Source organism: Amblyomma maculatum, chromosome 11 (genome assembly GCF_055883805.1).
Source record: "Amblyomma maculatum isolate TAMU_Amacu chromosome 11, ASM5588380v1, whole genome shotgun sequence".
In the NCBI taxonomy this organism is placed as follows: Eukaryota; Metazoa; Arthropoda; class Arachnida; order Ixodida; family Ixodidae; genus Amblyomma; species Amblyomma maculatum.
Window position 1 is genome coordinate 118,207,861 of NC_139354.1, and position 15,693 is coordinate 118,223,553.

Genomic DNA, 15,693 nt, shown 5'->3' on the forward strand with positions numbered 1-15,693 from the left:
TTTCTCACTTTCGAAAGCACCGATAAAAAGCGTGCCTCAAGCCAGCCTCTATGTCAGCCGGGGCACAGAAAAAAGCAAAAATAAGAAACACCACTGGCAAAGAGCGCCGGCTTTGCGCGCACAGACGCACGACCACCCCCTCGTCCTCACTCATTCTCCCGCTCCGCGTGCACGTGCGGCTGCCTGTAGCACGCGCTCACGAGCGAGCGGGCTGCGCAGACTCCGCAGACAGCCGCGCGCAGCGCGGGCGCGGATGCGCGTAGGTTTTGTAGTTCCTCTCCGCTCCGCTGGAAACCGAGTGCTGGCGTCGCGGAGCAAACTCCAGCTTTGGTGCTCCGCGACGCCAGCTCTCGGTTTTCCCGCTGCGAGCGGAGCGAGAACGGGTAGTCACGTGATAAGAAAGAAGGGAAAGCGCGCGCTTTTCTCGTGTACAAGCGGCTGCGTTTCGATGGAGGCGAAACGAAGAGGCGTCCGTGTGCTGTGCGATGTCAGCGCACGATAAAGATCCCCAGGTGGTCGAAATTACTCCGTAGCCCTCCACTGCGGCTCCTCTTTCTCTTTTTCCACTTTAACTCCCACCTTCCTCCCTTCCCTTACGGCGCGGTTCAGGTGTCCACAGACTCAAGTGTGACAGATACTGCGCCTTTCCCTTCCTGTGAACCAATTATTATTATTAATATGTGCGGGCTACTCTAGTGACACCAGCGATGCTCCCATCGCTCGCGCAGCCGCCGCCGAGAGTCATTGAACTTGGACTGACATCACGGTCTGCGGTCCACTCCGATTGGCTACTCCGTTCTGCGGACGGGAAAAATAGCTCTCCACCCCATCGCTTCACGGAACGTCAAACAGGTCAGCCTGGGGTAATAAAACCGGCTTCTGGAAGCGGCGCGCGGGAAAACGTCCAGCGTTGCGCGTTTTCCCGCTAGTGTGAGCGTGCCTTAAGGAGCGCTCGGGTTTGATCCCCACCGCTGGCGCATGCGTTTCAATGGAGTTGAAACGAAGAGGCGCCCGTAGGCCATGAGATGTTAGTGCACGTTAAAGGTCCCCAGGTGGGTCAAAATTACTCAGGAGCCCTCCACAAGGGCACCTCCGTCTCTCTTATCGGTTTCACTTTTACCTTCCATCCTTCCCTTGAGGTCCCACGAACAAGTATGACAGACAGCGCCATTATGTATGTATGTCGGCAAACGACGGGTTAACGCGTCGTGACGCTGGCCAAGCGTCTACCCGGGGTTAAGCCCTACTCTGCACTACCTCATTTGACCCGTTTGTGGTGGGTGTGAGGCTTGTGCTTTTCGAGCGCACCCCGGGCCTGCTGGACGGCCCATAGTTGCATGTCCTTGTCTGTATTCTGCACAGCACTTTGAAGTTCCGGCGGGTATGTCCTGGATGCAGCTTCGGTCGGGAACCTGGCACAGTCCCACATGATGTGCCATTGGTCCGCCGGACCCACTTGACATACGCTGCACATATCACTCGTGTAGATGTCTGGGTGGAGGACGTGTAGCATTGCCGGGGCTAGGAGTGACCCGGTTTGCATTTGCCTTAGGATGACCGCCTCCTCCCGACTAAGTGCCGGGTGAGGCGGCGGCATTGTCCGTCGAGCTAGTCGGTAAAATTTTGTCACTTCCTCGTAACTGGTCATTCTGTCTTTTGTTTCGAACCACCATTCGGAACGGTCCTTCTCGGGGGCGCGGAAGGTAAGCGCTCGCGCCGCCGAATGGGCCGTCTCGTTGTGATTCGGTGAGGATGCACAATCTCCCGCGTGCGCCGGGAACCACTTGATGCGGATAGTGTTGCCGCGGTCTTGAAGCTGGAGCTTACTGATGATGGCGGCCGCCGGCGCGCACACTCGCCCCTTGGCAAAGTTGCGCACAGCGTTCCTCGAGTCGCTGAGCACGGTGCGACACTCGGCCTCCGAGATCGCCAGAGCGATGGCAACCTCCTCGGCGTCTGTGGCGTCCGTGCACAGCACGCTCGCTGCCGTTGTTTTGATGCCGGTAGCCGCCGCAACGGCCACTGCCACGAATCCTTCTCGCTTGTATTCCGCAGCGTCCACGAACCGGGCGTGCGGGTCCTGGGCGTGTTGCTCGACGAGGACTTTGGCCCGCGCCTGCCGCCGTTCCTTTCCTGTCAACCAATTGTTATTATGAACTGGACGGGCGCTGGCACTCTGCCAAGTCCCCCACCGCTAGAGCTGCTTAGAATATTGGCGCATTGACAAGAAATACACTGTGGCAATTGCGCCTTAGGAGGCATTGGCTGGGGGAGGTGGTGAAGGGTGGCTGTTCCTGTTTGTACGGGGCTGGGACGGTAAGTCAACACTGCTTGCGGCGGGGGCTAGCCAGCCACCGAAGTTTTATCTGTTGTAGGCCGTCATTGCACCCGCGGTGGTGGACGACAGCTATTGTTGCGGCGCGCGTCTTTTTCTCCCACTTCCTTTTCATTCTTCTCTCTTTTGTCTGCACGAGGCAGTGGAGGTGGCTCAGCTATAGAGCCAGTAGCAGGCCCGTGCATTTTCTTTTCCTTCTTCCTACAGCCACAACAGCAATTGGCTGTGGGCTGCGACGGCGCGACACAGCTCTCCCCTGATGGGACTGGTACAGGTGGGTCACCGCCGCTTGCGGGGGAAGGGGGGGGAGCTCGCCTGGCACCGAATGTTTATCTGTTCAGGCCGTCATTGCACACGCCACCGCTGGTGGTGGACGACGGCTGTTGTTGCGGCGCGCGTCTTTCTTTTCCTCTTCCTTTTCTTTCATCTCTATATTCTCTTCTATCTGCACGAGGCAGCGGAGGTGGCTCAGCTACAGAGCCAGCAGCAGGCCCGTGCATTTTCTTTTCCTTCTTACAGCCACAACAACAACAAACGATGGGACGCGCTAACGGCTAACGTTTTTTTTTCTTTTTTAGTGCGTAGCACTACTAGCCACAATCACGGATTTCGGTGATACATACATACTCACATACATACATACATACATACATACATACATACATACATACATACATACATACATACATACATACATACATACATACGTACGTACGTACGTACGTACATACATACATACATACATACATACATACATACATACATACATACATACATACATACATACATACATACATACATACATACATACATACATACATACATACATACGCCGGGGTGGCGCCGTGGTTAGGGCGCTCGACTACTGTTCCCAAGGAAGCGGGATCGAATCCCGGCCTCGGCGGCTGCGTTTCTATGGAGGCGAAAAGCAAGGCGTCCGTGTGCTGTGCGATTTCAGGGCACGTTAAAGATCCCCAGGTGGTCGAAATTTGCGGAGTCCTCCACTACGGCATCTCTCATAGCCTGAGTCGCTTTGGGACGTTAAACCCCACAAACCATACATACATGCATGCATACATACATACATACATACATACATACATACATACATACATACATACATACATATGAATTGTAGCACTAGGAACATAACGAACAAACGAAGAAAAAGATGAAAATGCATAGCGTGTGAAGATTATTTGTTTGTTTTTGTGCCTTTTTTGCCACTGGTGGAATAGGTTTCGTGCCTGTGCGCTCAAATATGTGTCGCAGTCAACCGCTCTTTGCTCGTGTTGTCTTTTTTTGCTAACTTTCTATGCTTTGCTCGCGCGTTGTGTGCAAGCCGCAAATTTGGCGAACACAAACAGGCGTACAGTAAAATATTGTTGCGATGTAATAAGAAGGGGTGTTTATTTACAGTGCTGATGTAGCGGAACAAGATGAAGTCTACTAGCGCCCAGAAACCAACGCTTCTTCCTTTTCTTCGGCCACACCATCCCAATCCTTCATCGTCGTCAGTAGCGTGACAATATTTAAAAAAATCGAAGCCGTTCGACGCTGGCGAACATGACTATCGAGCGTTCATTAGGTTAGGGTTCTTAGGATGATGGTATCGGGCTCTCACTCCTGAGCCAGACAACCTGATCTGTTCATTCTGGCGCTGGTTTGAAACCCAGCCACGGCAATGTTTCTTCACTGCTCGAAAGTTTATGGTCAAATCTCGGCGTGACGCGATCTTGACGAATGTGAGCAGATAGAGCTGACGCTCTACAACGCACAGTAATAGTGATCGAAAGTATCTAGCGGTGACAGATATTTCAAGGCGAAAGCCTTTAATGGCTCATGCTCGCGGATGACCTTGTCCGTCCGTCCGCCCGCCCTAACACTCTAGTTTGATTACGTCTAGTCACTAATTGTTACTAAACTAACCAGTACTAACTATTGACTAAATAGTCACTAAACAGTATTAACTAATGAATAACTATTAATTACCCAATACTAATCAGTAATTAGGCAGGATTAAATAGACATGAGTAATGACAGAATTGAGCGATGCCATCACATGTCGACATCATCTGTCGTGACATCATGTTCGGCGGTCGTGTCTAATAACCGGAACTGACGCATAATGACGTCACATCCGGTCATGACGTCACTACTGGTCAGGACGCCACCAGACAATTCATTCATATACGATGCGGAGCTGGATCGCAGGATCCGCGCCTCGCAGCACCGGACCGTCCATGTGGCGGAAGAGGCCGTAGCAAGCCAAGGGCTACCTGCCAGCCTCTAATCTGCGGGCGCATGATCCCCGTCTTCCCCTGCACGCGTGCCGGGGATGGGGAAGCGGACGCCCATTTCCGATGGAAATAAAAGTTGTGCAACCAACCAACCGTTTATATACGAAGCTGATAGCCACCATCACCATAACTGATACCGGCGGGCATCCGATCCAGGCGTCCGTGCGGCGCCTTTCATTTGCCGCTTCCTCGAACGCCGCAGCACACATCATACAGAAGCAGACGCAGTACAGCAGGCATCCATATTGGTTTACACGAAAGAAAAGGCGCAGTATCTGTCACAATTCTCCGCGGATTGAATTATTTTTAGGAAGGGAAAGGCGCGGTAACTGTCTCACTTGTTTTCTTGTGGACACCGCAACCGTGCCGTAAGGGAAGGGAGGAAGGTGGGAGTGAAAGTGAAAAGAGAGAAAGGGGAGCCGTAGTGGAGGGCTACGGAATAATTTCGACCACCTGGGGATCTTTAATGTGCGCTGACATCGCACAGCACACGGACGCCTCTTCGTTTCGCCTCACACCTTAACCGAGCCGCAAGGAAAAGGAGAAAGGTGGGAGTGAAAGAAGAAAGAGGGTGAGATGGTTGGTTGGTTTGTGGAGTTTAACGTCCGAAACCGACTAAGGCTATAGACCAACACCGTGTTTACAAACAAAGGGGGCGCTCGCGGCGCCGCAACCGACTGGGGGTGAAAAATAGGCTTAGCGTCCATAGGAATACATGGAATCGAAATATTCCAAAGCAGTTTTCTCATTTCACGGGGCTCCTGTGATGTTGTTATTCGGTACGAAGCAACTATAAACATCCTAGAACAGATCGTCAAAATATGAAATCTCGTCACCTAGGCGAAGTATTTTTAAAACACCGCGAAACATCTTGGGGTGCTAGCTGGGAGGGCGATCCGTAGAAATACATGTAAACACAACTTACCGGAACACTTTTCTCATTTCACAGAGCATCAGAAGTGGTGGCCGGTCGTTAAACGTTGACCAGCGCTTTGAAGAAGTGTGTGATAAAGTAGGGTGCGTCATTACGGAGGCAGTCTACTTTTAAAACTCCCCGAATAGCCTATGTTATGAATCCAGACACCGCCGAAAGGCAAGCTGGGTGTAGCGAATCGCGCAGTTTTCTTACAGTCTGATATGCTGCCGCATAGGGTAAATGTCGCTCCAGTGATACGTGCTAGACAGAATTACATTTAAAAAGCAGTTGTCGAACGCCATACGACAATATGAACCGAACGAGATTCGCGCATTGCAGCAGACGACAGCGTATCTGGCGATACCCACCGTGGCCGTCTCCAGCTCCGGAGCGTCTGCTAGCGACAGCGCCGGTGGCGCATTGCCGTCTGCAACTGTGCGCGGTCAGTTTATCGTGCTGTGAACTGTCCCGCAAGTCGTCAGACTTGCAGTACTTGCAAGGGAATGTAGTGTACCATGCAACATGATGTCAGGGCGTGATACAAGACGTTCACCAAAAATTGAGAGGGGTTCAACGCTGCTGTACCGAGTAAATTGTTGCGGTAAGTTGTGTTTACATGTGTTTCTATGGGTCGCTCTCCCAACTCGCACCCGCATACGTTTCGCGACGTTTTAAAAATACTTCGCCTCGTTAATGAGATTTGATACTATCATGATCTGTTCTAAGATGTCCATGGTTGCTCTGTACCGAATAACAACATCACAAATGACCCTGGAAATTAGAAAACTGCTTTGGAATATTTCGCTTCCATGTATTTCTATGGGCGCTAAGCCTATTTTTCACCCCCAGTCGGACCACGCTGGCGATAGAAGCGCCACCGCTTCGCGCTTACGTCACAGATCGGTGTTGGTCTATGAGAGACGCCGTAGTGGAGGACTCCGGAAATTTCGACCACCTGGGGTTCTTTAACGTGCACTGACATGGCACAGCACACGGATGCCACTCCGTTTCGCCTCCATCGAAACGCAGCCGCCGAGGTCGTGTTCGAATCCGGGTACTCCGGCACAGTAGTCGGGCGTCTTACCACTGCACCACCCTGGCGGGGTAGAGGGTGAGATGGAGGGTCCCGTAGTAGAGGGCTGCGGACTACCGAGCTACAAAGACTTTCGCCTCATCGCACTTTAGGGGTCCAAAGTGCCCCTAGGAGTTTTTGCTCTCAGACGCCGGAGACGCGCTAGGCGACTTACAAAACCTTGGCAAAGTAAAAAATGCATGATGCTTGAAACAGTACATGAATTCCGCTTCGCTAAGCTCCTTTCTCACCACATGAGCGAGGCAAAAAATCACGGCCGGTCTCGAGGGGAGCGCGCGCAATTGCTCTCCTCGATACCATCCACGAAAACATACGGGAGATGCGTGGCTTTATTGTTGGAGGCGCGGAGTGTCACCCAGTGATGGCGCCAGGCTAGAAGACGAGGAAGTGGTTTCAGGCCGCTGTAGTATATTCTGGGAAAAATATCATGGAGTCGGGGCGTGATGACTCCGATGACACAGCTGGTCACCAGTCACCTGAAGGCCAAGATGCGGACTCCTGGCAAGTGCAGGCAGGCACATCAACCTCTGCGGCTGCTGCCAACGACAGCAGCAATAGGGACTCGCCCGTATCGCCGCCGCCGCAGCAGCGCATAGTTGCGACAACAGCCTCTGCTTCTTCAGCGGCCAACACCATTAAGCTGCAGAGCAGCGAGGGCCAGGTCTTTGAGGTAGACCTGCAGACGGCCATGGTGTCTGGCACACTGCGCACCATGATGGAAGGTGGGCAATGCTTGCTGTCTAGAAACGGGACGCTGCACGGTTCATAAGCTGTTTGCAGAGTCTAACGGTGTCTTCTGCTGACGACACTTGTGTTTTTTAGAGCGCAGCTCTTTGGCGTCCGTTCCTGGGTTTCGCGTCGGCGTCGGCGTCGTCGTCGGCCTCGTAACCAGCTCCGCACCAATTTATCCCCCCAGCGTAAGCAGCGACCGACTGATGCCGCTGACGCCGCTAGAGAGTCAAGATAACGTGACTGCATAGAACACCGTCGCCACCATGCAGAAAGAGGAGGGGAGGGTCCCCCCCCCCCTGTTCCTGTGTGATGGATAGAGTGCTCTTCAGTTGCCGACGCGCCGGTTATTTCACGTAGGCCCCGGCACGTCGACGAATACGTGACCACCTTCCCACGGCTAGACCTGGTTCTTGGCGCTGCGGAAGCGAGGGTATCATATTGTTTGCGTCGGCATCGGCGGCGTTGTCCCTGAAACCAACTCTACAGCTGGGGTTGACTCACTATCGGCGTCAGCAGCATCAGTCAGTCGCTGCTATCTCTTCCCTGCTCCCTTTATCGCGTTGTCCGCTTGCTGCGCGCGCTTCTGCCCCCATCGTTTGCCGCTGGGTGTACACGCCGCCCCCCTCCCCCCTCTTCCTGCGAGTCTCCGGTTGTCAAAGCGCCGGCTCGAACTTAATTCCTTTCTTCGCTCCTTCTCCAATGCAACCCCTGTGCGGTGGCAATCAGAGAGCCAGATCGGCGGCGGCGGATCTTGTATATGTGCACCGCCCGAGCCGAAATTGCCGCTGCCGTTCGCCACTGCGAAATTATCTGCCAGTTCTTTCTGAGCCATGAGCGAGACGAATGTTGAGATAAAGACAAACAGGAATTTCTTCTCACTTATGCGGGAGGAGGAGGAGGAGGAGGAAAAACTTTATTTAGTCCTATATTATTTGGCGGTTTTTGGACGTCTTCAGAGATGTCTGCTTGTTGTATCCACAAGAGTCTTCTCCGTCGACTCGTCCACTTTTTACAATGGTCGGCTGCCCTCAGTCCAGGGCTCCGCTGGCTGCTGCTGCCCCTTGGGCTCGCTGTACCAGACCTTTCTGGTCTTCGCAGCGGTCGCTGGACAGCAGAGTCTCCCATTGCTCCGCACTCGGGTTTCGAATTTTGGGGACCACATCTATGTTTTGACATGCCCATGTGATGTGATATAGTGTTGGTTTTTCATAGCACCACGGACATCTGTCAGCGTATATGGTAGGGTGCATTTTGTTTAGTATGTGTAGGTTTCGGTATGAACCCGTCTGTAATTGTCTCCATATGACAGTTTCCTCTCTGGTGAGAGAACTGTGCGGTGGGGGATATCGCATTCTTCTTCCTCTATAGTTTTCTAGTATGGCCGAGTATGCCTTGGGTGCTGGCAAAAGTTCCGCGGACCCGTCGGATGCTCGCAAAGTAGTGTATGCTCGAGCTATCCTGTCAGCCTCTTGGCTTCCTGCCACCCCCATGTGCCCCGGTACCCATATAATTTTGTGTCTGGTCTTGTTTTCTTCGTGGTTTTTAAATCTGTCGCTCGCTTCGAGGAGTATACGAAGCGCGTGACGACCAATCCTACCATTCATTAAATTTCGACAGGCTGTTTGAGAGTCCGTGAGTATCGTTAGCGACCGCCCAGCTCTATAGCCCTCCGCCTCCGCTAGAGAAATGGCTACTTCCTCGGCCTCTGCTGCTGTGCAGTGTCGGATAGAGGCGCTGGTCACTTCGCGTAGAGACGAATTGACCACCGTGGCCACTGCAATTTTGTTCTGTCCTCCTCTCGAGGACGCGTCTGCATACACAGTCGTGTCTTCAGGAGCGTATGTTTTTTTAATAAAATTGGCCCTTGCTTCTCTTCTACCTTGGTGGAGGTTAGGGTCCATGTTTCTCGGGATTGGAGCTACCTTGAGGGACTTGCGAAGTTCGTCGGGGATCGTTACCGTCCTCGCTATTTCTCGCATCTGCTCACAGTATCCGAGTCTCTGTAAAAGCGCTCTTCCAGTCGTTGTCTGCAGCAGCCTGAGTTTTTGCGACTCAAGCTGCGCCTCGCGTAGTTCTTCGAATGTGTTTTGCAATCCAAGCGCCATGAGCTTTTCTGTAGACGTGTTGCGCGGTGATCGGAGCGCCGTCTTCTACGCTTTGCGTAGCAGGGCATCAGCTTGTTGTATTTCACTCTTGTTGAGGCACTGGTAGGGCAGGCTGTACATAATTCGGCTCACTACCAGGTTTCTAACTAGTTTTAGTGTGTCCTCTTCGCGCATGCCATGCCGCCTGTTGGTGATGCGGGTGATCATGCGTGTCACTTGTAGTGTTGTAGTTTTGAGCATGGTAAAAGTGTGACTATACTGCGTTGGTTCGATTGAACCCACATACCTAATATTCTTATTTTTGTCTTTTCAGGGATGGGCATTCCTTCCAGGTAGATGTTGAGTTTCAGGCTCTCACTGGTTGGGACGGTCCGGTTTTGTTTGCCTCTCCACACTCGAAGCAGTTCCGATTTCTCGGTCGAGCATGCGAGTCCTCTTTCTCCGAGATATTTCTGTACACAGGAGGCCGCTTCCTGTAGTTTTTCTTCCTTCTCCCCGAGGGAACCGGTGTTCGTCCAGACTGTTATGTCGTCTGCATACATGGCGTGCCTGATGCCTTCGATCTTCTCTAGTTTTCGTGCTAGACCTATCATAGCTATATTGAAGAGGATAGGTGAGATGACTGATCCTTGTGGTGTTCCTTTGTTTGGCGCGTGAATTTTGTTCGATCGAAGGTCTCTCATGCGGATGGTGGCAGTTCTATCTGACAGGAAGGCTTTGACGTACCCGTGGATTCTGCGTCCGCAGTCCAGGTCGTCTAGGCCTCCAAGGATCGCTTCGTGACTGACGTTATCAAATGCTTCCTTGATGTCAAGGGCCATTATGACATTTTCACCTGTTCGGGGTACGTTGCGGAGCACATCTTCTTGTATTTGAAGCAGCACGTCCTGCGTCGAGAGTTTTGCTCTGAAGCCGAACATAGTATGGGGTACATGTTCATTATCTTCCATGAAATTTTGCAGTCTGAGCATCACCACCCGCTCGTAAAGCTTGCCGAGGCACGACGTAAGCGATATGGGCCTGAGATTTTCAATTTGGAGCTGTTTGCCAGGTTTAGGTATCATAATTACTTCGGCGTGTTTCCAGTCTTCGGGAACCGTCTCCGCCTCCCAGTGTTTGTTATAAAACTTACGAGCTCTTGTATGAGGTCGTCACTCAGGTTTCGGATCAGGGCATTGTCGATTCTGTCGGCTCCTGCTGCCGTGTTTCTGGTCATATTCCTTATGGCCGCATAAACTTCTTCCACAGTTATTGGGCGGTCGAGTCTCTCGTTTTCGGCTCCGCGATAGTTTCCTTGGTATCGTGAGGGGTTGCGATCACCGAAACATTTTTTTCGTGCCTTCTCTAAAAGGTCGGTGTCCGAGCCCTTGAAGGAGTGGATGAATCTGTGGATGCTTTTATTGTTTTGTGATTTTGTTTTGGTCGGATCGATTAGTGCACTTAGGAGAATCCAGGTTCTGGCCATACCTAAGGTTCCCTTAAGCGAGTCGCTGAATTGTTCCCAATTTTGTCTCGCGAGTTGCGCTGCGTATTCTTCAGCTTTTGCCGTAACTTCTGCTATCTTTAGTTTTAATTTCCTGTTGTGTTTTTGCTTCCGCCATCTTTTGGTGAGACAGCGTCTGGCTTCCCATAGTCGCAGAAGGTGCCCGTCTACTTCGGGCGTTGTTGTTGTTCGTCTTACACTTTTTGTGCATTTGTCTCGCGTTTCTGTCAACATGCCGCTCCAGTCTTCTAGTGATTGAATGCCGCCTTCAGATTTTTTGCAAGCCCCGCGGAACGCGTTCCAGTCCGTGAGTTTTGCTTGTCCGATCCGGCATCTTACCCTTTCCGATGCTATTCGCGTCCGGAGGATAAAATGATCGCTACCCAGGTTTTCCATCATGTTTTTCCACTGTGACTCCTTGCTCTTCCTTACGAACGTGAGGTCCGGGCAAGTGTCCGTGCTCACACTATTACCGATTCTCGTGGGGGTCGCGGGATCTGTGATTAGCTTACAGCCAAAATATTCGGCTACGTCCGCTAATGTTCTTCCCTTGATATCTTGTTTCCGGTATCCCCAACTCGTGTCCATGGCGTTGAAATCTCCCACGATAATGAGTGCATTTTCTTTGGCCAGCTTGTGCGCTCCGTGGAAGAGTTCGAAGAATTTGGCATTTCTTTGTCTTGGCGGGCTGTACACGTTTAGTACGAATGTGCTCCTTTCCTTTCGCTTTTTCGGAATGATTTCGACAAGCGCGTGCTCGATGTCCGTGTCGGCGATGGTATCGTGCCTGATTGCGGTGATGGCTTTGATGACTAGAACGGCTGCTTTACCTCCGTTTTGGCTCTCGTAAACATCGTACCCCTGTAAAGAGGGCCTGGTTCCAGTCTCTTGGAGCGTAATCACATCGGGGGGTGTAAGCTGTGTGTTTATGTATTGTTTTAGTAATGCCTGTTTTTTGCGGTAGCCTCTGCAGTTCCATTGCCAAATTTCTAAGTTTTCTTGGTCTTGCTGACGCGTCTTGGTCATGTTTACGTGTTCGTGCTGTTGCCTTGTTCGACAGCGAACGCCGTTAACGCTGGACGGTTGTACGCTCTTTCCCTAATGTTTTCGTTATGTCTTTGTTTTCGAAAAGCACTTTTGATTTCTGAGATCTGCCCCTGAAATTGTGCTTGCATCTGTTGCATTTGAGATTGGATTTGACGCATCATATCCTGCATCATCTGCTGCATCATCTGCTGCATCATCTGTTGCATTCGTGTTTCAAGTTCTCCATTGTTGGATGCTTGTGGCTGTTTTGGAAAGGCTCTAGTGATTTCAAGCTCCCGCTGTTGTGCCTTTAGTGTTTTTGTTAGTTCCTCGACCTTGCGTTCGAGCTCATTTTGTTTGAGTCGAGCGAGTTCAAGCTCGCGTCTGAGTGCATCACTGCTCGCGTCTTTAGCTTCTTTGACAGGAATATTTTTGTTGTTTGTATTGTTTGTGTTACTATTTTCTACCGAGTGCGGATCAATGGTAGATGCCCAGCTTACCTTGCTGCCGCCTTTCTGGGGAAGCTTCGTTTTCTGCTTTTCTTGTTTGTTCCCCTCCTGTGAACTGGCCGGCGACAGAGGTGGGAAGGAATTGGACCTTGATCGGCTCCTCGAGGTCTCTCCTTCTGAGCTGAACCATCGCTTGCGTGGTCGCCCGCGTTGGCCACTGCGCCCTCTTTCCCCGCTGGGCTTTGGTCTTGCTTTTTTCAGTCTCTCGGGGCACTCTTTGGATCCGGTGCGATGTGCCTCACCGCATATTAGGCACTTGAGCTCGCACACATGGTCTTTCGTCGGATTTTTATCTCCGCACAGTCCGCACACAATAATGGCCGGTGTGGGGCACACGTCGGAGCGATGTCCTTGCTGGAAACAGACGTAGCACACTTGCCTCGTGGGACGGTACTGGTAGCACGGTAGTTCACCTCCGTAGTATATTACGAATTTCGGCAAGATCGGGCCGTCGAACGTGATCACGGCGGTCTTGGATTTTCCAAGCATCCTTGCCTGGAGAATGGTTACTCCTTGAGTTCTGACTCGTAGGTGTGCTTTCAGCTCTTCGGGAGGCGTACCTGGGTCAACACCGTGAATTACGCCGCGAAAGACGCCCTCCGGAGCTGCCACGTAAGCGTTGACCTCGTACGACTTTCCGGCGAATTTAAGGCGGGTAATGCGCCGCACCAGGTGAGCCGTTTCTTCATGTGGGGTGCTAACGATAATGATATTTGATCCTGTGCGAAGCCTTACAAGTATGTCCTCGTCCTTGCATTGTTGGCCGCACGCCATGATAACGGCGCGCGCTACTTGGTGTGTGGTGAGTGATTTCACCATGAGTCCTTTCTTGGGTCGAAAAATTATTTTGATGTCATTTTTGGGGAGTGGCGGCAGTCTTCGCCTAGGCCTCCTCTGCTCCACCTTTCCGGTCTTGTTGCAGCCGGTCGCATTACCCAGTGATTTTCGATCATGAGGTTGGGCGTCCGGGCCGGTTCCCGTGCCTTTCCGTTGTCCTTGTCTCTGAAGTTTTTTTTTCTGGCGCTTGGATTGAACAAGCTCCCAACTGGCATCGTTGTTGTACCCGACGCGCTCCGATGAGGAATCTGACGGCATTCCGTCTTCGCTTCCTGACTCGGCGTCTCCAAAGTCGTCTTCATCCATCCCTTGGAATTCGTCAAGGAGGGCATTTGGTGGTTGTGGCGACGCACTTGGGGCTTGGCTTGGCCCTGCCATATGGTCTCTCTTTGAAGAAGCGTCGGTGCTAGGCGCCGCCGTGGTCAATAAGCCTAGCGTCCCATGCTCTCCCGATGTCGTGCTGGGCGTCCCGTCAGGGTTAGCGGGCTGGCGCCCGCTTTGGAACTTTCAAGTCCGGTAAAGATCCGAAAAAATGGTCCTACCGCTTGAAATATGGCATCCAGGGGATCCAGCACTTGATGTCTTCCAGTTCCGAATGAAATCCGGCGGCGAAAAAGCGTTGGTCCGGTGAAATCTGTCAAAATTTTCCTTATGCGGGAGAACATCCCGTTCCTCTCGCTCGTAACGCGTCCCACGGCTGTGACAACCTCGCGAGGCACTTGTATAGATCTCGTCTTTGAGAATCAAGCATTGGTGTACCAGGTCGAACATATATCAGTCTATTTCTCCGACCACAAAGCTTCCTTCATGACTGTCAAGAACTGTTAGTGGAGTCTTTGTTAAAGGAATACGTGTGAAAAAAAAAATTCTGTGATAGCGCATACATGTGTTGCTCGATTTCTTTGCCTCAATCTATCGAAATGGTGAAACAGCTTATTTGCTGCTCTCAAATTTCGCATTAGGAAGTAACGTAATCGTCGGTAATTTTTTTTTCTGTGCACTCCTGCGTAGCCTCAGAGACTCTTAGCTGGCTCGGAGGCTATACTACGTTCCTACAAATGGTGTGTAGAGCTAGTGCTAAGCAGAGACGCCGGCGCATGCTGCGAAATGTTGAGATTGTGGCAGTGTTGGTTTGTCAGGCACGACAACCAACTACAACAGTGCTCCACGAGTGCCGTCAGCCGAAGACACCATAAATGGCCGGAAGAGTTAACGAAATTGAGGCATTATCCGTACTATGTGTCTAGAATCCCGTAATGCAGGAGTGCATGCAAATTGTTCAGCATTTGGTCTCACGTGCAAGACACCACACGAGCAACTTTTTTTCTAAAAAATGCTTTATACTTTATCTTGGTTACATCGCTAGTAAGCACTCTCATAACAGCAGAAATGACGTAGCGTCTGCGACATACCTATTTGAAATCCTCGCCTGCTCTTGGCTCCTCGACGCGAGCATTTGTTTTAAAGGAAAAGCTTTATTAACTTAATTGAAGAGGTATACCTATACTGGGCGTAAAACAGCACAGTCAGTAGACGTCTTTAGCATATCATGTACCATGTCAACTTTTCCGTAGTACCGAGAGTCCGACCACCGTCATTGCGCACGCTCTGATTAATGCCGACGTGGCAGACACACGCGAAGTTGACGGGCACTTGGTACCATCTGGCGCCTAAAGCGATGGGCTCGTGGTACCCCGTCAACGGTAACGCTAGCATGGTGCGCCGTGTGTTAAGGGTGTTTCACAGCAGGGCACAACTTGTGGAAAGGAGAAAGGCGGAGAGTAAAGTGAAAACATGGCGGTACGTGCGCGCTCTGCGAGAGAACAGAGCTATATATGGTAGAGGTAGCGCGGGTTGCTATGTCAGTGCAGCTGGCCATCACGTGGTGCGATACGTAGCACTACGTCTTAAGTCGGTTCCAGCGCTGACAGAGAATTTAGTCGCTCGGTTTAACGAGTTCTCTTCTTGCAATATGGTGTCCTACTTCTACTACTATACTGCTAGCAGCCAGTGTTGGATCGGAGCTGAAAAATAAGTTTATGGCGCTGATGTGTGAAGTGGTTAAGATGTTCGTCTAATGAACCTGACTGCGTTTCGATGGAGGCGAAACGGAGTGGCGCCCATTTGCTGTGCGATGTCAGTGCACGTAAATATCCCTACGTGGTCGAAATTATTGCTGAGCTCTCCACTCGACTCCTCTTTCTCCCTTCTTTCACTCCCACTTTTCCCTTACGGGCGTGGTGCAGGTGCAGTGGTAAGACGCCCGACTACTGTGCCGGAGTACCCGGGTTCGAACCCGACCTCGGCAGCTTCGTTTCGATGGGGGCGAAACAAAGAGGCGTCCGTGTGCTGTGCGA

General features: G+C 51.6%; 1 protein-coding gene across 1 annotated transcript in view; it reads left to right on the forward strand.

Annotated features, from left to right (window-relative positions):
• The first annotated feature begins 7,071 nt into the window (after positions 1-7,071).
• The window catches only part of LOC146174843 (S-phase kinase-associated protein 1-like), a 30,297-nt gene continuing 21,675 nt past the window's right edge, over positions 7,072-15,693 (forward strand). Inside the window, exon 1 of the mRNA XM_084585468.1 lies at positions 7,072-7,366. Within this exon, the coding sequence (XP_084441594.1) occupies positions 7,072-7,366 (295 nt within the window). The remainder of the gene's footprint in view (positions 7,367-15,693) is intronic.